Source organism: Borostomias antarcticus (genome assembly GCF_949987555.1).
Source record: "Borostomias antarcticus genome assembly, chromosome: 11".
In the NCBI taxonomy this organism is placed as follows: Eukaryota; Metazoa; Chordata; class Actinopteri; order Stomiiformes; family Stomiidae; genus Borostomias; species Borostomias antarcticus.
In genome coordinates this window covers 4,635,951-4,660,353 of record NC_140244.1, presented here as the reverse complement: position 1 = coordinate 4,660,353, position 24,403 = coordinate 4,635,951, and the positions used below count along the sequence as shown (strand labels likewise).

The 24,403-nt window shown below is 44.8% G+C and overlaps 1 protein-coding gene across 1 annotated transcript in view; it reads right to left on the bottom strand.

Annotated features, from left to right (window-relative positions):
• The window catches only part of ca16b (carbonic anhydrase XVI b), a gene marked incomplete at both ends in the record, with an annotated part of 161,492 nt that extends 139,615 nt beyond the window's left edge, over positions 1-21,877 (bottom strand). Inside the window, one exon of the mRNA XM_084445746.1 lies at positions 21,673-21,877. Coding sequence (XP_084301872.1) covers positions 21,673-21,877 — 205 coding nt within the window. The remainder of the gene's footprint in view (positions 1-21,672) is intronic.
• Positions 21,878-24,403: the final 2,526 nt, after the last annotated feature.

The window sequence follows — 24,403 nt, the reverse complement described above, 5'->3', positions numbered from 1 at the left end:
CCTCCTGTCCAGGCAAGTAACCACTGTATTATAAACTCTCTTTAACTGTGCATTCACACAATAGCGGCATTCTCCAGGGCATACACACACTGCTGGAATGAATTTATTGAGAGTAAAGAGATGTTTTCAGCATACAGCAATTACAGCGGCAAAGTGCCAGAGGCTTCTGAGGTCATTCTTTCAGCCATTATGAGGAGTTATGGTCCCTGTTGTCCAGATATTGATTTAAATATAAATTCTGCCATAGCTGGTGAACAATTTTACACATCCACTACCAGGGGCCAGCTCTGTGAAGGTTGAATTCCTGACAAGGAACGATTACAAATAAGCTACATACAGTAACTAAGGACAGTCTAACAGGTAATGATAGATAGATAGATAGATAGATAGATAGATAGATAGATAGATAGATAGATAGATAGATAGATAGATAGATAGATAGATAGATAGATAGATAGATAGATAGATAGAACGATAGAACGATAGAACGATAGATAGATAGATAGATAGATAGATAGATCGATAGATAGATAGATAGATAGATAGATAGATAGATAGATAGATAGATAGATAGATAGATAGATAGATAGATAGATAGATAGATAGATAGATAGATAGATAGATAGATAGATAGATAGATAGATATGCAGCAGTGCTGCCAGACTTGGACACTGGCATTAAACACGAACAACACAAGAATAATGATTTTCCAACTACCCACATCTCAGGGAACTAAACAGAATTTAATTTATGGGGAAAACAACATTGATCTTTGCATTAAGTATAATTATCTAGGTCCTAAAATGTGTTCCACAGTAAATTTCAATTTGGCAGTAAAGAATCTGAAAGAGAAATACTGTAGCATAGGGCATGCTGTACCATAAAAAGGCAAATCCAAGCAGATATATCAATTTGAGCCTGGCGCAGAACATCCAAATCTGTTATTGAACCAAATGCGCTGTGGTAGTGAAGTGTGAGGTCCACCGGCAAAGCAAAATTGTTCTAATTAGGATAAACATCAAATTCAAACCCTGCATGTAGAGTTCTCCAAATATATCCTCAAATTACATTTTGTAGAAACATACCAAACATACAAAACAATGTATGTAGTGCAGAATTAGGCCCATTATTAAATTGTACAATCCCTACTCCTTACATATACCTATTCCTTCCAATACAAAGGCCTTACATGCCAAGAGATGAGCAAGCAGACAGGTCCCTTCAGCCAGCTCGTCCCAGAGAAAGCCTCAGGATACGGCACTCAGTCAATCTGGCCCAACCAACGAAAAGATAACAAGAAGACAATTATATCACCTATTGGAAACAACCAATACTAGAAATGGTGCTCGGAGAGCACAGATCTCTGCCCGTGAACGCATGTTGTGGCTCCGTGCGTGCAAGCAGGACATGTTTGGTAATGTTTGGTATTGCTGCATTCGTTGTAGGCCGAGAGCATTACGCCAGTCCCAACCCTGTGTTTGTGACCTTCCCATGTCGAGAGTGGGAAACAATGAATGGGGGGGGGGGGGATTTTTCGGCCTATTCGTCTAGAGTGTTACCAGCCTCTGCGCCCGGTCAACATAGCGCCCCCCCCCCCCCCCCCCCCCGTCAGAACCGGCCCGTTCCAGCCAGGCGCCGGTCTTCTCCTTCGACTCACTGAACCATGTCTTGAATATCCTTACAACAGGCTTGGAGAGTTTCAGTGTCTGCCTGTAAGTAGGAATCAAGTGAGCAACGTTGTGGTCCGAATGACCCAGCGCCGCCTAGGAGAGACGGCGTGATGGGCGTCGTCGGACCGTGTAGCAGCGGTCGAGGGTGCGATCCTCTCAAGCGGGGCGTTTACGTTCAACCCTCGTTATCTGTTCGGCGAGTGTATCCTGCACGGGGGGCGTCAGGTGAAATATCCACACACGCTAGGACAAAAGAGCTGAACGCTGAACTCCCGAGGAGAGTAGAATGGATGATGGTTTTGTCCCAGCGCCGTGCTTCAATCACATAAAAATGAACTCACCCCACCCACCGCTTTTTACCGGACAGGTGAGACTCGCGGTCAGCGCGGTGTAGCTGGAGCCCCTCGAGATGTCACGCGGCGTCAGGGATAGCGTCGGACGGTCATGTCTCCGTCAACGATAGGACCGCGGAAAAGCTCTGCTTTTAACGACTAGCAGCTGGAGTTCGTCCATCTTGTTGGATTAGCGAGCGCACGTTAGCTAGGAAGATACCTGACAGAGGTTGTTCTCGACCCGCCGCCTACGAAGCCGAACGAGGACCCCGGCTCTCCTCCCTCGCTTGTGCCGGCACCGTCTCACAGCTTGGGCGCTAACAAGTTCCTCTCTGGCGTCGGTCTTGTAGCACACAAACTTAGACAAAACAACACATAACACAGTTAAAGGGGCAAACTTATGGAACTCTCTGCCTGCTGACTTAAAACTGGAGTCCAATGTCAACGTCTTTAACAGAGGACTCAAAGTCTGGTTAAAATCAAAGCAGCAGTGCTCACATGTGTAGACGCGGACTGGTTTTGTTGTTGTGATCATGGACATCTCGCTCTGTTAACTACAGTATGTGCTGTGACTGTTAAAAACTGATTTGTGATTTTAATTCTGTATTTTGTATGTGTTTGGTTTCGTACTGCATATTTTATTCTATTTATTATCTTTTAGAAAAGTCTCCTATGGACTGGTGTTGAAAATTAGCACTTGTGCTACAAACACTTAAGCAATGCATCTGGTCTGTCAACTGGGACTGTTCCAATGGAATTGTGATATCCATATTAAACAAAGTTGTCATTCATTCATTCATTCATTCATTCATTCATTCATTCATTCATTCATTCATTCATGCATTAATTCATACCAGCATACAGTGCCGTATGTCATAAAAAAAGCTATTTGAATGGAATTGAATACCGTTTAATAACCTGTCAGCCCTACTCCTCTGCTCTGGTCTCTGGTATTGGAGCGGAATCGATAAACCATGACCTGAATTACAGAAGCGAGAACCATGGGAAGGGATCCAGGGACGCCTCTGAGAAGCAGCCAGGAATCAGGATCACACGTCAGCACGGCACCGTACCACAAACTATCCATTACTTCTCCACCAAAAAACCTTCGTTTAGACCAGTGGTTCTTAACCTGGGTTCGATCGAACCCCAGGGGTTCGGTGAGTCAGTCTCAGGGGTTCGGCGGAGGTCAAGACACACACCCGACTCATATGATTCGTGATGACACGCCCCGCTTGGCCATCATTGGCTGCAGGTGACCACGCTACATCGCTTGACCTATCTGTGCTGCAGGGAATTTGGTGCGCTCAGTAGTCGACTTGTGACTGTCGTCATGGTACGTCGTGTGATTGTGAAAGGAACAGACTTTGTTGCGAAAATGACATGAGAGTGGCACTTGCCATAGTGAAGCTGCACATTTCTGAACTGGTCTCTGAAAGGCAACAGCAGAAGTCACACTGATTTGCAGTAAATATTCATTATTATGTTTTTGTTTTTGTGTGAAAATCATGTTTTGATGGTTTTGTTCTTTGAACACAGTGATGTTGATGCACGGTTCATTTTGTGCACCAGTAAAATATATACCTATGTTTTGAATTTGAAAAAATCATATTTTATTTTTCCAATTAAGGGTTCGGTGAATGCGCATATGAAACTGGTGGGGTTCTGTACCTCCAACAAGGTTAAGAACCACTGGTTTAGACGCTTCGTTCATCTAGAGAGGTGGAGGAGAAGCTGTCTCCCGTTCCAAAGGTCACTTCAAACTGCCACACCCTCCCAGGTGGCCACAGGAAACAGAGATGTGGGTTGGTTCGACTAGCTGCTGTCAAAAGGCTGCGTGGTGTTTAGTACAGTCTCGTTTACTCTGTGTTTTCTCGGCCCTTTTCACAATAACTGGATGATCCCATGAGACAAAGCACAGAGGAACTACTCTGAGAAAGTGTGCTGTGGATGTAGAGGTCGGGGGACGACGACTGTATGTTAAGTACAACACCGGTACAACGGCTGAAGAGGAATATAGATGATCTCTCTCTGCAGTCGCATACCTCAGTAGCCATGCCGACCATCAGTCATTATTACAGAGCCAACTCCCCCTGTCTCACCAAGATCATTATTCCAGAGCCAACATCCCCTCAGGCTCATTAAGAAGAATATATATTCCTATTATTCCATATATATATATATATATATATATATATATATATATATATATATATATATATATATATATATAGTGCATCTGGAAAGTACTCACACCCTTTCACTTTTTCCCCATTTTGTGTTACAGCCTTATTCTAAAATTGATTCAATTCTTTCTTTTTCAAAAATCTACACACAATACCCCATAATGAAGTGAAAAAAAGTTTTTAGAATTTTTTCACATGTATTAAAAATGTCAAAAACTGAAATATAGTACATAAGTACTGTATTCAGACCCTTTACTCAGTACTTTGTTGAGGAAGCTTTGGCAGCGATTACAGCCTCACATCTTCTTGGATATGACGCTACAAGCTTGGCACTCTTGTATTGGCACTCTTGTATTGGGAGTATCTCTCCCATTCCTCTCTGCAGATCCTCTAAAGCTCTATCAGGTTAGATGGGGAGTGTCACTGCACAGCTATTTTAAGGTATTTCCAGAGATGTTCAATCGGGTTCAAAGCTGGGCCACTCAAGCACATTCACAGACTTAAAGTCACCTGAAGTCACTCCTTTGTTGTCTTGGCTGTGTGCTTCGGGTCGTTGTCCTGTTGAAAGGTAAACCGTCGCCCCAGTCTGAGGTCCTGAGTGCCCTGGAGCAGGTTTCCATCAAGGATCTCTATGTACTTTTCTCCACTCATCTTTCCCTCAGTCTCGCAGTCACCCAGGCTCGGGGTGGTAAAAGGATAGCCCCTCGACCCCGAGCCTGGGGGGGGAGTGAAACATCAAAACCCAAACAAAGAAGATGAAGTCTCCCAGTTCCTGCTGCTGAAAAACATCCCCACAGCATGATGCCGCCACCACCATGCTTCACTGTAGGGATGGTATTGGTCAGGTGATGAGCGGTGCCTGGTTTCCTCCAGACGTGATGTTTGGCATTCAGGCCAAAGAGTTCAATCTTGGTTTCATCAGACCAGAGAATACTGTTTCTCATGGTCTGAGAGTCCTTTAGGTGCCTTTTGGCAAACTCCCAGCAGGCTGTCATGTTCCTTTTACTGAGGAGTGGCTTCCGTCTGACCACTCTACCATAAAGGCCTGATTGGTGGAGTGCTGCAGAAATAGTTGTCCTTCTGGAAGGTTCTCCCATCTCCACAGAGGAAGTCTGTCAGAGTAACCATCAGGTTCTTGGTCACCTTCCTTCCAGGCGGCCAGCTCTAGGAAGAGTCCTGGTGGTTCCAAATTTCTTCCATTCACGAATGATGAAGACCACTGTGCTCTTCGGGATCTATAATGCTGCAGATTTTTCTTGTACCCTTCACTAGATCTGTGCCTTGATACAGTCCTGTCTCTGAGGTCTACAGACAATTCGCCTTATTCACCTCAGCTGCCATATTGGTCAGTGTGACGTAATTAGGGGCGCGGATGCGGAAGTGCCCGTTGCCTTCAATGTTAAAAGTTCGCTGTAAAAACACCACTTCAAGAACCAAAATAGTCAAAATAACAGGCTGAATACACTATTGGGGTTACAAACTCATCATTACCAGACTGATTGTTTTTCACTGCCGTTGTTTTCACGTTTGGAAATACATCGGAGTGAATGCAGCTGACGGCTAACTATGGCTCATTCACCTCCATGTATTTCCGAGTTTGTAACCCCGATAGTGTAACATCTCAAGGATGATGAGTGGAAACAGGATGCTCCTGAGCTCAATTTTGAGTGGCATAGCAAAGGGAGCGCATACTTCCGTATGTACATGTGATATGTAATTCAATTGTGGAATAAGACTAACAAAATATGAAAAAAAGTAAAGGGGTGTGAGTATTTTCCGGAGGAACTGTATAACAAGGCTAATCACAGCCCCTCTGGTCGCAGTGTACTAGCAGTACAGTTAACTAGCCAGTACACTGAAATTCTAATAATAAATTCAGAGGATCTCCTGAGGCCTCATGTCATGAAAGTGAAAGTGATGGGTCTGGCTAAGGCCAATTCATAAACTATTAGCAGAAAACCCTGAATATAAAATCGTATCTCATGCAGCTTTAAATAGACCTAAAGTATAGGCTGGCCAATAACCGTTACAATGAAATACCTCGGCCAAAATGCATTCAGTGGCCAGGTGCACAGTCGGCTAGAAGTGCATTAGGTGTTCTATTGCATGCACTTTGTAAAACTGCCTTTCCTGGCAGAGTGCTGTGACAGAAACCATCTCCTTTTATTCGAACCTTCAGACGGCAATTCAGGGTTTAGTGTCCTAGAGTGTGCAGTTCTTAAGAACAGTATGGGGCAAGTTTTCTATTCAGTCCAGTAAGTTTTATTTGTGGTTCAGCAAAAGAGACTGAAACTACATTTATCGTAACACCATTGTCTAATTACTATGCATCATACTGTACATGTATGCTTACTGTGACCCAGTCCCAGTATTAACTGATGCCATCAACATCATAGATGTGTTACCTAACATTAAACTCCACTAGTGAAACCCAGAACATGACATAAAAAGGAAAGTGTCTTTCCATCAGGTTCATGTTCAGGTGACTTTATTTATACCCGTAGGTAGATTTGTTACCATGGATCTGTCCTCAACTAGTACAGATTCAAAAAGCTCTTCTCAGCGTTGTATCTCCTAGTACAGCTTCATAGAGCTGCTTCTCAGGGTTGTATTACAGCTTGGCAGCAGCCTCGACTTTCTGCGGAAATGTAATGATATTTAGTTACCAGCCATCTGCTGCTATCAGTTGGTCCACATAATCTCCCTTTGTGGAATGAGGACAAGCGCTCCTACAGTACACAGACTCTCACACACACACACACACACACACTACAGACACATACTTAACGCAAAACACGTGGCGCACAACCGCAGGGGCTACACCCGAACAAAACAAAACGCTTTTTAACCGCGCGCTGTGTGAAAACGAAGGAGACGTCCGACATCAAGTGTGGAGCACCGTCGTCAGCGGAGATTATTACAAAACCGTAACGAAGGCGGAATCGGATGGATCAGCTTTATTGTTTATTTATTACAGGTATGACAGAAGTATCTTGACCCCGTCGTTTATGCCGCGGTGCTTTGAGGAGAGCGTGTTGCATTGCCTGCTCACGGACAGCGCAGCGGATATTCAGGCCTGCTGGATCACGATCAAGGGCCTTATTGAACTGATGAAAAGTCTGACTCTAGCCTTTCAATCAGCTCCCTCGGTACAGAAGAGGTGACTGACCTCACGGCAGACTTGATTACACCTCAACGCCGAGGCCTTCATTCCCTCAAGAGCGACGCTCGTCCCTCTTCTGTTCTGAAAGGCGCCGTGCGACTCTTCGCCGGGATCATAGAGGCTAGGCTATGTAAAGAAACCCACTCAGGCTCAATGGAGGACCCTTGTGTTTGAACATCCGTGGGCGTCGGGCCTCTGAGCCTGAAGCCTCTCCCCTGGAGTCTGCCGTGCCAGTGAGGGGGCGAGGTTGCTGGTTCGCCGCCCCAGGCTGGCTGTTTAGCGCCAGGCCAGCAGGTTTATCTGGTCCCTGGGTGATCACGGGTAACCCGGGGAGACGTCTTCTCTGCTGTGGAAAACACTTGTGTCATGAGGATTAACCCTGACAATAACATCATGTCAACACTCCAGTTACTCGACTGTTAATGAACCTCTAACACGTACTGAACGTCTATCAGCTGTTGACCCTGTATCAGGGACTGAACCTCTATCAGATACCGAACCTCGAACCCTAACCCTACCCCTAATCCTGTATCAGTTAATGAACCTCTATCAGATACCGAACCTCTAACCTTAACCCTACCCTAATCCTGTATCAGTTAATGAACCTCTATCAGATACCGAACCTCTAACCCTACCCCTAATCCTGTATCAGTTAATGAACCTCTATCAGATACCGAACCTCTAACCCTAACCCTACCCCTACCCCTAATCCTGTATCAGTTAATGAACCTCTATCAGATACCGAACCTCTAACCTTAACCCTACCCTAATCCTGTATCAGTTAATGAACCTCTATCAAGAACTGAACCTCTTTAAGTTAATGAACCTCTACCACTGTAGGTGTGGAGAGAAAAGGGGGAGAGATTGTGGGATCCTAGATCCCATTGGATTTCTAATGGACATCGACAATTTGATGTGGCCCATCCTTTATTTATACAGGGAGCCACTATAAAAAGATACCGCAACTAGTCAGCTTTCCATACACGAAGAAGCGGTCTTCACGTCCGTCCACCATTCATCCGTTTCACTTTTTGTTATGCAACTGACACCAATCTGACTGTTTGAATGTGACGGCTGTCTTTGTTGAGAAGGCCTGAAACAATGCCATGGAAATGTCAAAAGAAAAGGCCATGGTATTCCGAATCTCTTAATCAGAGTTTCTCTCCGGGTGGGTTGGGGGGTGGTGGGGGGGGTTGAATGTTTGCACAGGGAACAGAAACATACCCAGAGGGGGGGGGGGGGGCTTGTCAGAGGGATCGATAGAGCGCCCTCTATTACACTAAAACCCTGCTCCGCCTCGCAAATGAACTGGCTCTGCACATCTCCCCCGGTGGAATACCTGCAAATTAACAATTAGGACAGAAGGGTTTGCGAGGCTATTTTGTCACACTCTAATACCTTTCAGCGACACCGCCCATTTAAAATCACATACAAAAAGTACCCTACAGAAAACCTTTCAGTCATACGGGGAACACTAGCTCTGCATACACTTGAGCCAGACTACTGATACAGTATGTCAGGTTCTAGCCTTTACGGTACACAACCATGCAAAATGTCATCAGTCTTACATCAGTGACACTGTGCAATGCTTAGCAGCCTCCATCTTAAACCGCTGTCAACTGCTGCCAAGTATGTATTTCACTGAACATTGCGCTCGTAACCCTGTACAAGTGACAAATAAACCTGCTCGAACTCGAACTACCTATGTTTCTACGGCTGCTGAAGCGCATCGTTTTCACTCAGCGCATCCAAAAGTGAGCATCCACCGGCGTTCAGCTGAAGCGTGAATCCTGGTTGAGTCAGTAGCAGCCTGTGGCCGAGAGGAATGGGTGTCACGGAGCGTTAATGTGTAAAAAAGCAACAAAACAAATATCACTGAAGCGTTTAATGACAAGGTCCTCACTGCAATGCTAAGCAGAGCACGGAGATGAGAGGCACTATGCTTGCAAGAAGGCCACGCGTTGAGGGACCAGCGATTCGCCCCTCTAGCAGTGAGGTTAGAAAACTGCCTGACCGGAGTCAGGGTCAGATGATTATTTCATTACTAGCCTACCTCATGCAACACTCATGACTTGTTTGAGGGAGACTGTGTACTGGTCTGTGCTCTCATCCCCCGGAGATTCTCCTCAGCGGTCGGCCTCAACGTGACTTTGTGAAGTGTCAGTATCGATAACCTCATGTGAGTTAAAAGTCAGTCAGTTCTGTGTGAGTTCTTCTAAGCTTGATCAATCTACACTACTGGACTCCTTTTCCCAGAAGGCATCTTAAATTACTATGACTCATACTGTAGGTCTGCTAATCATCGTATGATAAGATTAATTCTCAGTACCTGACATGTCCTAATGGCATGACATGAGAGAATGACCAGCTGATCTCGATGCTCGCGTAAAAAATCGCATTTTGATCAATGTGTCCAATTACTTTTAATGTTTCTGCCCTATTGATTTGGCCGCTTTCAGTTAAATGATTTACGACTTCTCAATATGCAGGTCAGGATTTGGTGAGAGGCAGAGAAGGGATGGGAGGAAGAAGGATCCCTTTCTGATTTCATTATATTGGCAGCCTCTCAATCACGGAGGGAGATCTGGCCTCATTAGGTATGAGGGACACAGTATGACAATGTCTTCATGCAGAAGCCTGTTTGGATTCAGTATTAGAAGACTGTAAGACTACAGTCTCTCCCAGTCCAGAACTCAGATGGCACAGGAAGTATGCACACTGACACCTACCCACTTCATATCCAGTTAAACTGAAGCCGTTTTGCTGCATGTCTTCCCCTCTCTCTCTCTCTCTCTCTCTCTCTCTCTCCCACCTTTCCTGTCTATCACCTACACTGTCCTATCATAATAAAGCAGAAATGCCTTAAAAGCTGTCAAAAACAACAACAACTGAAGCCGTTTCATGAGATATAGGACGTTTATATGTGAAAATACAAGAATGGAACAAAAAGAGAATTCTTAAAAACAATGAGCATTATGTTATAGGAAAACCAAACCCTTCCTTAGCGACATAATCCAACATGCAGTCCACATCTTGTTCTGCAATCTTCAAACAAAGGATAGAAAACTACCTCCACTCCTGAGGGTCACTCTCTGAGCTACACAAACCTGGTCAGCACCGAGGGACTGGAACATCCTAAAAAACAACCTTTTAGGTCGGATGGTATACTGTTACTGTAGGCCACATGAATTTAAAGCCCACCAAGAAGCTAATCAGTGAAGAGTATTCAACCGAGCCATTGTATAATTAAACTAAATAGAATGGTGTTCAAACCCCACAGAATATGATGATGAAGAGCGAGGACAGCAGAGAACAAAAATGTTATTAACATGCTATTGTTGACTGACAATAATGTTCCTCATTCTCTGGGCTCCATGCGCTCCGCCCAGCTCTCTCTCTCTCTCTCTCTCTTCTCTCTCTCTCTCTCTCACACACTCTCTCTCTCTCTCTCTCTCCCTCCTCTCTCTCTCTCTCTTCTCTCTCTTCTCTCTCTCTCTTCTCTCTCTCTCTCTCTCTCTTTCGTCTCAGAGCCAGTCTACTGACACTCTGTCCTCTCATAGCCAGACTACTGACACTCTTTCGTCTCAGAGCCAGTCTACTCTCTCTGAGACAGTCTACTGACATGCTGTCCTCTCAGAGACAGTCTACTGACACTCTCTCATCTCATATCCAGTCTACTGACACTCTCTCCTACGAGAGCCAGTCTACTGACTGACACTCTGTCCTCTCAGAGCCAGTCTACTGACAGTCTCTCATCTCATAGCCAGTCTACTGACACTCTCTCCTCTGAGAGCCAGTCTACTGACACTCTCTCATCTCATATCCAGTCTACTGACACTCTCTCCTCTCAGAGCCAGTCTACTGCCTGACACTCTGTCCTCTCAGAGCCAGTCTACTGACTGACACTCTGTCCTCTCAGAGCCAGTCTACTGACTGACAGAGCCAGTCTACTGACACTCTCTCCTCCTCTCCCTCTGACACCCCAGCTGTAAGTAAAGCTGACATAGTGGCACACATCAGGGAAGAGCCCGCTTCGGGGAAGGAGAGAGGAGGTGACGAGAAGACGGGGGACAGTTATTGATATGGCCGAGTCCTTGAGCGCAGCGGTGTTCGTCCTTCAGTGACAGTGCCTTATTCCTTCAGTGATAGAAGCCCATTGCCTGGACATTAATCACCACCGCGGAGAAAGGCAGGAAAGAAACACTATAGAATCTCTCTCTCTCTCTCTCTCTCTCTCTCACTGGAGGTCTCAACGTGCCCCTGACAGTCAGACTGCACGGAGGTCTGCTAACAGACCTCCCGCGCGTCGCCTTCATTCCAAACGACAATACACACCTCTTCCCTTCCATTATTGCTGGATGAAAATGAAGAAATGTGTCAGGGCGTGGCAGCAAAGGCCCATCGTCCACGGAGACAGAGCGTTCACAGTTCACATCTAATAACATAGATTTCCGCAGGTTGTGTGGAATTATCAGCTGTGTAACTGTAGGTAGGCTACTGTACCTTACAAACACTATATATACACTCATCGCGCACCATTTTGTATACTGTATTTCGTATCTGTATTTTGCACTGCTCGTTTTGCGCTGTCCTGTCTTTGCACTGTCCCGTCTTGTCCTTGCACCCTGTCTAATGTCGTCTCCATCAGTGTTATGCACCAACTGACCTGAACAAATTCCTAGTATGTGTAAAAACTACCTGGCTAATAAAACTGATTGTGATTGTTTTTTGCAACGATCCAACAGTAGCCTACTTGTCTGGGCTCCTCCCTGCCTTTGTCCATACATGTAATTACTGTAACCATCGATCAGCCTGGCCGGTAACTCATCTGGGAGAGGGGCCGGAATGTGAAGAAGAAGAAGAAGATGATGAAAAAGAAGAAGATGATGAAGAAGATGATGAAGAAGTAAAAAACAACCTTTGTGGGTCACAAAATATATAAATACATGCTTCATAAAAGTGTTCCACCAGATTGAAATCGACCTGCTACTATTAAGTTTAAATTGGTCGTTTTGAACAGCCCTTTTTATTCTTACAGTAACTTAACTTTGACCTCCACCACGCCTATCTACAAAATAGACAACTGAGAAGTTTGAATTGCCTTCAATTAAATCCACCTGGCAACTAGTGCATCGGACTGGTCCAGTGCTGATGGCAGAGAGCAGAGCGTACCTATGGGAGGTGGACTTGGATGCGTATAGGCATCGAGGGGGGGGGCTCCTTCCAGAGTAGCGACAGTAACCGGCGCGGGCCTGAATCCCGGTACCGTATTACATCACGGCACTGGCATCAAACACAAGGAATGAGCAGCCAACTATTCGGCGCAGCGTGGGACATAAAGCTGTCCCCGTCACCGTCACCATCCACCTGTGCCAGTCATCCCGGTCACCAGAACCTGCCGTGTCCCAGCGCCTGATCTGCAAAATCAGTTTCTGCTCCGGATATTAAAGCCATCTCGGTATAGTCAGGACATTAAAAACATAGCAGTATGTGTGTCTATGATGAGTAGCAATGTCACCTAGCTGTCATCAACACATTGCTGTGAACTGATCTCTCCTGCAGTCTAGCTTTGGGGTGTCCACGCTACATTTGAACACTCTTGTCAGTTATCGTAATTCTTAATGATGATTGTGACAACAACGACTTACCAGGGTGACTGTCCATACGCATCGTCAAGGTTGAAAAAATTAAGAGTACGATCCACCAGAAACTCGATTCCAGTATTCTCGGCATGTCTGATCACTCATCGAGAGGAGCGAGGATTCAACGGGTGACAAAGTTTGAGGTTCAGAAATTACATGAACCTAATTACAGTAGAAATCAAGTTAACACTGCGTGGACGCTACTGAAACGTCAGATACAGAATGCTTTGTTGGCAAATCTGCAAGCATTCAATTCCGAATGCTTTGCCTCGATGATCAGTCTTTTGCGCACCACAGGAAAAAAAGATTCTGACAGATTCGCCAACACGCATCAGGCTCTTTCCAAAGCTACATTTCCGAAGCACTCGTGGATCCTTTTGGGGAGAGTCAGTTTCTTAACAGCAAAAGTGCTTAATAATATTGACCATGAAGTCATCTAGTCATCGATAACTCGCGGTTGTCACTTGCGATCGTAATGAGCTTATAGCAAAAGCACTGCGGGAAAGATCTTCCACCCAGGAAGTAACGGTACGAGCGAGCATGAGATCTGGACGGTTCAGGACTGGAACAGCGAGCCAGCAAACAGGAGCGGAGCCTCGACGATCAGACTGCTGGATCCTAGCGCCGTTTACTCTGATTACCTGGAGTTTCTGTCTGCTTTTAGGCAGTTTGGTGTACAACACAAACCTAGTGGTTAAATTGATTTCTTTACTTTTATAACTTTATTTTTAATTGATTTTTTTTGCTGTGTTTTATCTTCCTTATTTTATTTAACTTGTTTACCTAGTTTTAACCTATGTGAAGCACTCTTCACATAGGCTTTCTTCGTTGTAAAACACTTTGATCACTTTGAAAGATGTAAATAAATGAAGTTAATTATTATTATTATTATTAATATTATTATTATTATCATTATTATTAGTATTAGTAGTAGTAGTAGTAGTACAGGTAGTAGTAGTAGTAGTAGTAGTAGTAGTAGTAGTAGGCTAGTAGTATTAGTAGTAGCAGCAGTATACTCATTCAATAATTTTACAACATATTGGGGCCTAATTTACCAACTTTGCAGCAGCCTAAACTGAGGTGGTGGATTAGTATCAAACTAGAGGACCCAGCTTCCTAAAGCAGCTTAACATTCAGTCGCTGCTGAGGTTGGTAGCACAATTTGATCTGAAGCTGACAAGTGACAACCTGGCTGGCAGTTATCAGTGTCCCCAGGCCATAGCCCTCTCAGTAGTGATGGTTGACTGTGTGCTCTGTCTGCTGCAGAAGGCTGTGTTCCAGTTAAAATGACACAGCCTGAGGATGTGAGAACTTCGCTTCAACATTTCCTCCCTTTAAAATAATTGGATGAGGGAGTGATACTAGCCAAACAAGTCACCTGTTTATTTGCACCATTGTGGATTGTGATTTCTGTTTATTTTGTATCTATTGCAAATGTGTTCTTGTCTGTGGTACTTTGTTCAATTTTAATATTGTAATAGTGCAATTTCCCCCCCGGGCATTGATAAAGTAGCAGCTACTGCTACTAAATTTGTGAGAGTTCACACTCTCAACTCTGCGTACAGAGATGAGGACTGTGCTCTCAATTAAGGACCAGCAACATCAAACAGGAGAGGACTGGAGCTCACAGATCATCTTCAAATATAACTTGTATTTGGTGCACAGATCACTCATTGACATTTGGACAGTGTCTTCTTCAGAGTGAAACAGCAGCGAATCTGACAGCTGATTTATACGCTTCCCTTAAATGGAGCCTGTTGCTCATAGGCTAGATGACAAGAGGGAGGAGTCAGTATAATTAAGCCATGCAAGAGCCTACCCCATTAACACACAAATCCAATAAATTAGCATATAGTCACATATATGTGATAATCAGAATCAGAATCCGTTTACTGCCATGCAGTTTTTCAACGTACTAGGAATTTGCTTTCGGGTGTGGTGCATAACAATTGAGACAACATTGGACAGGGTGCAGGGACGAGACAGGACAGTGCAAAGACAGGACAGTGCAAAGACAGGACAGTGCAAAGGGAGGACACAAGCCTTGTTGAAGAGGCTGGTTGGCGTGAGGAAGAAGCCGCCTCCGTGGCGTGCAGACGTGGTCCTGATGGACTGCAACCTCCTGCCTGAGGGGAGAAGCACAAATAGATTATGGCCGCCATCGTTCTGGCCCGCTTCAGGGTCCTGGAGTTGTGCAGGACCAGGAGGTGGGGGGGGGGCAGGTTGGACCAGGAGGGAGGGCAGGCTGTAACTACTACTACTACCACCACCTCTACTACTACTACTACTACTACTACTACTACTACTACTACTACTACTACTACTACTACTACAGCCACAACTACTACTACTACTACTACTACTACTGCTGCTACTATAATATAATATAATATAATATAATATGATAAACATCATTTATTAACATATCTATTCTAGAAAATATAGGAATTAAATGATCTAAATAAAAAGTATACATGTGCTTGAGCCAGTGATAGAGTTTGACAAATGTTACATGAGATTTATCTTCTCCAATTGAAAAATTCACCTTTCTATTGAGGGGTTGCTGAAAGAATTTAACTCATCTTAATACAACTACTTCATTCTGCTGTCAGAAACCCTTGCATAAAAAGTTGAAATGTAATTTATTTCTGCACTGTGCTGTAAAGAGACTATCCTGGCACACACACACACAGTCTGAACTCTGAGAGACAATGTTCTGTAGATAGGATTTGTATTTTCAAGAGTCTACAAAGAGCAAACAAAGCAAAAATGACCCCATTTCAGTCTGTTTTTTTTTCCCAGCCAAGTATGCCCATTCTCATGCCTCTACTCAAAATGAGAACAATCTGAACAATCTGCCATTATCTACTGGGTGATGTTTTGTAGAGATGATTCTTCCCAGAGCTTATTATCAATATGCCCCTCCAGAGGCCAGCGTGATAGTCACTTCAATCCCCCACAGTCAGAGCTGTGAATGGAATACTTTAGCAGTAATTATCACTCTGTATAAAATCAGGTACGAGTGTGTATTGATGGGAGAGGTCCGAGACCTCCAATGCAGACATTTAGAGAGAGAGAGAGAGCCAGAGTCAGCGAGGGTCTGGGAGAACCATCCAGCTGGACATTTAATTTAAGGAATCTGATTAAATTCCTCATTTAATTACCCGGTTGTCAGTGGGGCTGTTGAGGACAGTCACAAGGGCCCATTGCTCTCAGCATGGGCCATCTGGCTCCTCTCCAGAACCTCCCTACCTCTCTCTCGCCTACTCTCGCTGTACGGCTTCACCTCCCACGGTGCATCTATCACCACACACACAAGTACTGGAGCGGCCAAGGGCTCTACAGTCCCGCCGTACCCTGGGATAACATGCACTCCACTACGGGAGCCTGCTGCTGGCTACGGGAAGTCGTAATTACAGGAAACTCGGAGGGTCGCTTTTATTAGCCGGACGGTTACACACAACACACAAGAGCTGTGTTCGGAATCGCTCCCTCGTTCCCTCACTCCCTATTCCCTATATAGGGTTCACCATGTAGTGAACTACCTAGGGAACTGAGAAAATGTAGGGTACATGCGCCCTGGAAATCAAGGTGAATTATGGGTAATAAATAGTGGACTATATAGGGAACGAAAATTCTGTGGAGAATTCGGACACTACAAACAAAATGGCTGACGCCCTATATAGTGCACTATATAGTGAATAGGGAGCGATTCCGAACACAGCTAAGCACATGCATTTACAGCGGTCACTGGTGGAATCTGTCCTGCTCCATTTCTCTCATTCAAGCCCTCAATCCAAGTCCTCCGGGGGCAACCAGAAGCAGTGGCGCCCGGGGACCAAGTCCAAGTACTCTGTCCGAGTCCCGGTCAGGGATAGGACTGAAGAGCATCTGCTCTTCTGACCCTGGCTACAGGAAGTCGTCTGACCCTGGGTGGGTACAGGAAGTCACCTAAGGAACACAGGGAACCTCTCAACACCTCTTCTATAAACGCTCATCTTGAGGTGTTTTGACAATCTGATCAGGGATGCTGTGTTTGCAAGGTGAGATGTGCCTTTTATACTCGGTTGGTGAATGTGCTCTTATAGTCTAACAGTTCCCATTAATGCTTGTTGGGGGGGGGGGGGGGGGGGTAGCATGGAGATGGCCTGGGGCAATTTGGAGGGCAGCAGCATCCCCCTATATCTGGCCTGTGACAGTTTGCTCATGTTTCTCCATAGGGAGGGGCGCCCCCTACTGTCTCTCTAACACCACTTAAGTGCATGTCCTTTCTAAACAAGTTACTAAGAGCATAATCTATTGCCAAAGACAAAGTGCAAGAGTAGCTAAATATAAGTACAATAGGTGCTTAAGAGGGAGGATCCTGGTCGTACAGTATGTTGTAATAACTGTGATTATTACAGTATGTTGTAATAATGGTGTTTGGTGAGTTTCTGTAGAACTGTAGTCTTCCCCCCCCCCACTACCAGCCTGGGCATTTTATGGCACATCTGCATTATTCTTTCAAATTATCTCACATGTTGACGTTTGGTACAAAATGTGGGATCATGTGCATCAATTATGTAGGATAATCCAGGCTAAGACTAGATAATTTATTCGATTCTCTCTATCCCGTCGTTACATTATTTAGTTTGCGGCTATATTTTACCCTCACGTTCTCCAAATAGATCCTGGTTTATCTTTTGTGGGTCTCTCCTCCCCTGCTGTCAGTGTGTGTTACTCATCTGGTTTAAGGTATTATGGGATGCTGAGTAACCTCTGTCCTCTCTCAGATGTCATGGCAACCACACAAAGCTCCCCTTCTCTAAAGTCTCTGTGTTCATGATTTGCTATCTGTGTTCAGGGGGTGGTTACATGCAAAACAGTTCCACCCAGTGCAATCTTTATTTCCCACAGGTCAGTAATTTAAAGTTTCCCCTATAAATGTCACTTTGATCTATGTACCCAAATAACTCTTATTGCACATGTGCTAAATCATGCAGTGTATCAAATGAGAGAATGATCATCCATCCCTTCGTATCATAAAAATACATCAGAAACTCTCACAGGCACTCAGGGAACCTCTCAGTACCTCTTTTATAAAGACCCAGCGTTTGAGGTGTGAAGCTAGGGATGCTCCTTTGCCAAGGGAAGAGATTGTGTCTCTAATTTCCAGGTGGTGAATGTGCTCTTGACAGTTCTCAGTAATTTCCCCCGTTCACGGCTAGTTTGACCCCCACGACCCTCCCAGATGTGATATAGAAACAATCATGAACCAGAGAGAATAATGAATAAATAGCAAGATTATATTTTTCTACTTTTTACACTTTGGCTTTCCCACTAGATTATGCTTTTAATCACTTGTTTACAAAGAAGATTTGTGAGTTCCGGCGAGTAGTAGTACACTGACCGCATACGTTAAATGCAGTTATTGTAAGTCGCTTTGGATAAAAGCATCAGCTAAATGACTTTAATGTAATGTAATGTAAGTCTCACTTCCAGCTTCCAGCTGTAGTAGGCCTGATCTCCAACGATGAGAAGGCGTGCCCGGAGGGGTTGGGGTACTATGCGGTGTCAGGACAACAACCTCTATCTGAATGTCAACAAGTCGAAGGAGATGCTAGTGGACTGTGGGAGGAACCGGGAGAGGAGCTGCAGCCCTCTAAACTTCAACTTCAAGTATCCTGGCGTCCAGATCACCAAGGACCTGACATGGACCATAGAAACACGGACGTGGTGGTCAGGAAGTCAAAGAAAGAGGCTGTTCCACTTCAGGCGCCTGAGGAGATTCAGAGTGTGTCCCCAGATACTCAGGGGCTTCTAGACATGCAGTTGAGAGCATCCTGACTGGGAGCATGATGTGAATGTGTATGATGCTAATCTACAATAACTTGACCTTCGTTCCACAGCATCCCCTTTAACCCCCCCCCCCCCCCCCCCACCCCCACTCCCTCTTGTGTTCTATATTATCCCAGATAGCAAGCGGATGTGTAATGATTCTGGGTCATATATGGGCCGGAACTAAGCCACAAGTGCCAGATCTGGCCTTTATATGGCCCAGATCCGCTTGCTATCTGGGATTGGTCTGTCTTTGTTTTAGTTTCGTGTTTGTTTTTTTATGCTGCCATTTTGGTCATTTTGATCTCAAGCTTCGTTACCTGGTTAAATAAAGGTTAAATAAAATATAAAAAATAAAAAGATCAGGGCCTGGTAGGCTATGGGAGCAGCGCCATGCCGGACCAGAGGGCCCAGCCAAGAGGGGGGACGGTCAGCCGAACCTATCACAGGGGTGTCTCCCACATCTCTATTTGAATGCGAGAACACAATGATTATTGCTGTTGCTCCAAATTACGAACCTGAATTAAGTTTTTGTATTTGTATTTGTAATTTATAATTTAATGTTTGCAAATACTGCGGCAACACTTTACAATAAGGGTACATTAATAAGCATTAGTTAATGCATTATTAAGCATTAAGTAACAGTCAACTAATGTCTCTATTAACCATTTACTAATGTTATTTATGTTAACTAAGGTTAACTCACCTACAGTAACCTTAACCCTAACTCTAAATAAGCATTAGTTAACAGTTAACTATTATTAACCCTTTGTAAAGTGTGACCAATACTACTGTTGCAATTAGCTGCAAATACTACTGGTTCCCATATACTGTAATAATATAAGACAAAACCACACAAAGCCAAAGCACAAAGCCGCAGTCTTGCATCAGTCGAGACGTGTTGAAGGTATCAAATGGCTTCGATGAGACTGCCGTCGAGGAGCTGCACTGCTGAGTTTGGTCTCGTTTTACATTGGGCTCTAATGTGTCAGTGCCCTGAGGCAATCTGTGTTAAGCTTTTGAAAGTGCTGATTTATTTGGTGTAATACAGCGACATTATGTGAGGAGCATACTGTGTCGGAGCACATTCGAAAAGGAGGTGTTAAGGAGATCATTTACAACCTCCGATATTGTCTAGCCCCCGTGCTAGAGACTAGTGCTATGAATTCCATTTGCGCCGGCCATGATAAGGTTAGCGGGAGTTGCAGCAGCAGCAGAAGATCAACTTGGTTGTTTTGCTCAGCATCTTTCAGAGGTTATGTGACTGTCGTCGTTGTCGTCAAACGCTGTGTGTGCCGGAATCAAATCAAATCCAGTGGTGGCCAATTAACACTAAACTACCACCACAACAACACATTGACAGTAAGCACCTGAGAGAGAGAGAGAGAGAGAGAGAGAGAGAGAGAGAGAGAGAGAGAGAGAGAGAGAGAGAGAGAGAGATTGGACTGACAGTCTTTAGACCATTAGTAGTACCATTTAAAACCAGCAGAGGGGTTCTGGGTAATATTGAAAAGAGTTTTGCAAAAATAAATAAATGCAATCAAGACATGATTAATGTATAGTCGCCACAGTGGGTGTTTATCTAAAATTTGCTTTCCAGTTTCTGCATGGAATTGTTATTTGATAGGCCTACTCTCTCTAGGTCGACCTTGGACATCCCTCCATCGGCGTAGCTCGCCAGTGCTTTTTATCTATCTATCTATCTATCTATCTATCTATCTATCTATCTATCTATCTATCTATCTATCTACTGTATCTATCTACTGTATCTATCTATCTATCTATCTATCTATCTATCTATCTATCTATATATCTATCTATCCAACATCTATCTATCTATCTATCTATCTATCTATCTATCTATCTATCTATCTATCTATCTACAGTATCTATATATAAACGTTTATTACAGGCTCATAGCCCACATAGTAAAAACAGTACAATACATATAAATATAAAAAGAAAAAAAACACATTTAGAAGCACATAACAGGCTGGAAGGCTAAAAAAGGCTCTCAAGCCCGTGTTCCCTGACGGTAGACAGGTACCTGACAGAGCTACGGCCTGGATCTGTCATCAGTTCAATGATGTCCTTCAGAGAGCGGTCAAGTCTGCACATAAATGTGAAGGTCAGGTTCCTCAACAGGTGAAGGTGGTAAGTCCAAGGTTACAACAAATCTCACTGGCTCTGGTACTCCTGGGTTTGTTCAGCAGAATCCTAAGGCAGTCATTGTAAGCTACCTGCAGCTTGCGCAAGCTCTCCTTCTTATAGTTCACCCAGAGGGGAGCTGTATAGAGAGGGGCGCAGTAAGCTCTAAACAATAGTACAATAGTTCAATATTAGCTTGGACATAGAGGATTCTCCTCTGTCTGTACATATCAGCGTCATCCTCCATTGTGTCAGTGATAATGTGCCCCAGGTATTTTGTACTATTGGACACACACAGGGTTTGCCCTGAGAGATGAAACACAGGAAACTCAAGTTCCAGGTCTTCCTTAGTCCTACATATCATCACCACACTCTTTTTGGCATTTTACTTAACATCAAAATCAACCCCATACTGACTGAGCAGATATTGAGCAACTGTTGAAACCCAGCGCTACTGGGGGATAGAATGGCCAGGTCATCCGCATACATAAAATGGTTGATCAGCGTCTCACCTACAGTATCATGCATCCTGTCCTGAACCCCCCCCCCCCCCCCCCAACTGCTTAGACAGGTCGTCAATATATCTATCTATCTATCCATCCATCCATCCATCCATCCATCCATCCATCCATCCATCCATCCATCCATCCATCCATCCATCCATCCATCCATCCATCCATCCATCTATCTATCTAACCACCTTGGCTCTTGTACCCATGTAGATGGTCCCTATGGCCCGGAGTAGTATCTTCATCATCACGCCTCTGTGGATTGAGTTTTTGAAGTTGATAAAACACAGCACTGTTGGCAGGTTGTTCTTTTTCATCTCCTCGATGATTCTCCTTAAAGCCAAGATCTTGGTCTCGGTGGTCCTCTCGTCTCGAGAACCCTTTTGGTTCTCCCTCAGGTGAGGTTCCATGGCGCGCCGTTTCCTGTTCAGTATCATGCAATTGTACACCTTTGCAATGATACATGTCAGACTGATGCCACAGCAGCTGTCTGGTTTTGAGAGATCTCCAGATTTTGGCGCACCAAAATGTTAGAGAGAGACCGCACATCTGGGATGATGTTAGAGAGAGACCGCACATCTGGGATGATGCTAGAGAGAGACCGCACATCTGGGATGATGCTAGAGAGAGACCGCACATCTGTGATGATGTTAGAGTGAGACCGCACATCTGTGATGATGCTAGAGAGAGACCGCACATCTGTGATGATGCTAGAGAGAGACCGCACATCTGTGATGATGTTAGAGAGAGACCGCACATCTGTGATGATGCTAGAGAGAGACCGCACATCTGTGATGATGCTAGAGAGAGACTGCACATCTGGGATGATACTAGAGAGAGACCGCACATCTGTGATGATGCTAGAGAGAGACCGCACATCTGGGATGATACTAGAGAGAGACTGCACATCTGTGATGATGCTAGAGAGAGACCGCACATCTGGGATGATGTTAGAGAGAGACCGCACATCTAGGATGATGTTAGAGAGAGACCGCACATCTGGGATGATGTTAGAGAGAGACCACACATCTGGCTTCTCTTTGTCAAAGCAAGGCTGCAAATCTCCAGGATGATGTCATCGAGATCGCAGTTCATAACATGTTAGAGATTACTACTGTAGTTTATAACATGTTAGAGATTACTACTGTAGTTCATAACATGTTAGAGATTATTACTGTAACTCATAACATGTTATAGATTACTGTAGTTCATAACATTTTAAAGACCTCTGGGGGATTGTCGTCTCTTTTTCCCTGCTCCAGGGTAGATTTCACTCTGACGAAATCACCGACTGTAAAGGGACCATCATCAATATTGATATTCGTAAGGGCTGCAGGTATCTCTTCCTCAGCATCATCCACTGTCAGGCATGTTCCTAGGAGGTTCCGGAAGTGCGTGGAGGTCAGGAGGTCACTCTCTCTTCAGGTGCAACCTGTCCCTCCAGTCATCTCACTAATGACCCTCCATGACTCCCCATACTGTTCTTCACCATGCGCTGCCTCCACTCTCCATCAGCTCCTCCCCCCTTCATCCTATCACAGGTATGGAAGACGAGCTCTTTGGCCTCATTCAGTCCCTTGCGATTCTCCGTACATCCTCCACTTTTTCAGGCGTCACCACGACCTCCGGATGCTTGGACCTCAGGGAGATTCAAACCTACCCAAACCTTCAAACCTGTTGATCATCTACTGTAAGTTGGAGACATCTGGTTCCAACAATGTCTGTACTGGGAGATGCCTGTACTGGGAGGGACAATGTCTTTACTGGGAGATGTCTGTACTGGGAGGAACAATGTCTTTACTGGGAGATGTCTGTACTGGGAGGAACAATGTATTTACTGGGAGATGCCTGTACTGGGAGGGACAATGTCTTTACTGGGAGATGTCTGTACTGGGAGGAACAATGTCTTTACTGGGAGATGTCTGTACTGGGAGGAACAATGTATTTACTGGGAGATGTCTGTACTGGGAGGAACAATGTCTTTACTGGGAGATGTCTGTACTGGGAGGAACAATATATTTACTGGGAGATGTCTGTACTGGGAGGAACAATGTCTTTACTGGGAGATGTCTGTACTGGGAGGAACAATATATTTACTGGGAGATGTCTGTACTGGGAGGAACAATGTATTTATTGGGAGATGTCTGTACTGGGAGGAACAATGTCTTTACTGGGAGATGTCTGTACTGGGAGGGACAATGTCTTTATTGGGAGATGTCTATACTGGGAGGAACAATGTCTTTACTGGGAGATGTCTGTACTGGGAGGAACAATGTCTTTACTGGGAGATGTCTGTACTGGGAGGAACAATGTCTTTACTGGGAGATGTCTGTACTGGGAGGAACAATGTCTTTATTGGGAGATGTCTGTGCTGGGAGGAACAATGTTCTGGCTGTTCTCTACACTGGTTCCCTGTAGCAGCTTGCATCCAGTTTAAAACTCTGGTACTAGCCTACAGGGCAATGAAAGGAACAGCTCCCTCCCACCTCCAGGCCATGGTCAAGCCCTACACCCCCTCCCGACCACTACGCTGTGCTACCTCGGGGCGATTGGTTGCCCTGTCACTCCGAGGCCCCTGCGGTCGATCGCAGTGGTGGAATGAATGAATGCCCACTGACGTCGGGACATCTTTCACCGCAGGCTCAAAACTCACCTCTTCAAGAAGTAGTACTACAACGATCCTCCCTCTTAACCACCTACAGTATTGTATTTTTTATTTTGCTACTCATGCACTTTGCCTTTAGCACTAGATTATGCTTTTGTCATGTTTAGAAAGGAGATGCATTTGTGAGTTCTGGCGAATATTAGTAGACTGACCACCTACTGTACGTTAAATGCAATTATTGTCAGTCGGATAAAAGCGTCTGCTAAACGCCTGTAATGTAATGTGCTGGGAGGAGACCATCTCCAGCAGCTGTTGTGAGTTGTAACATGGT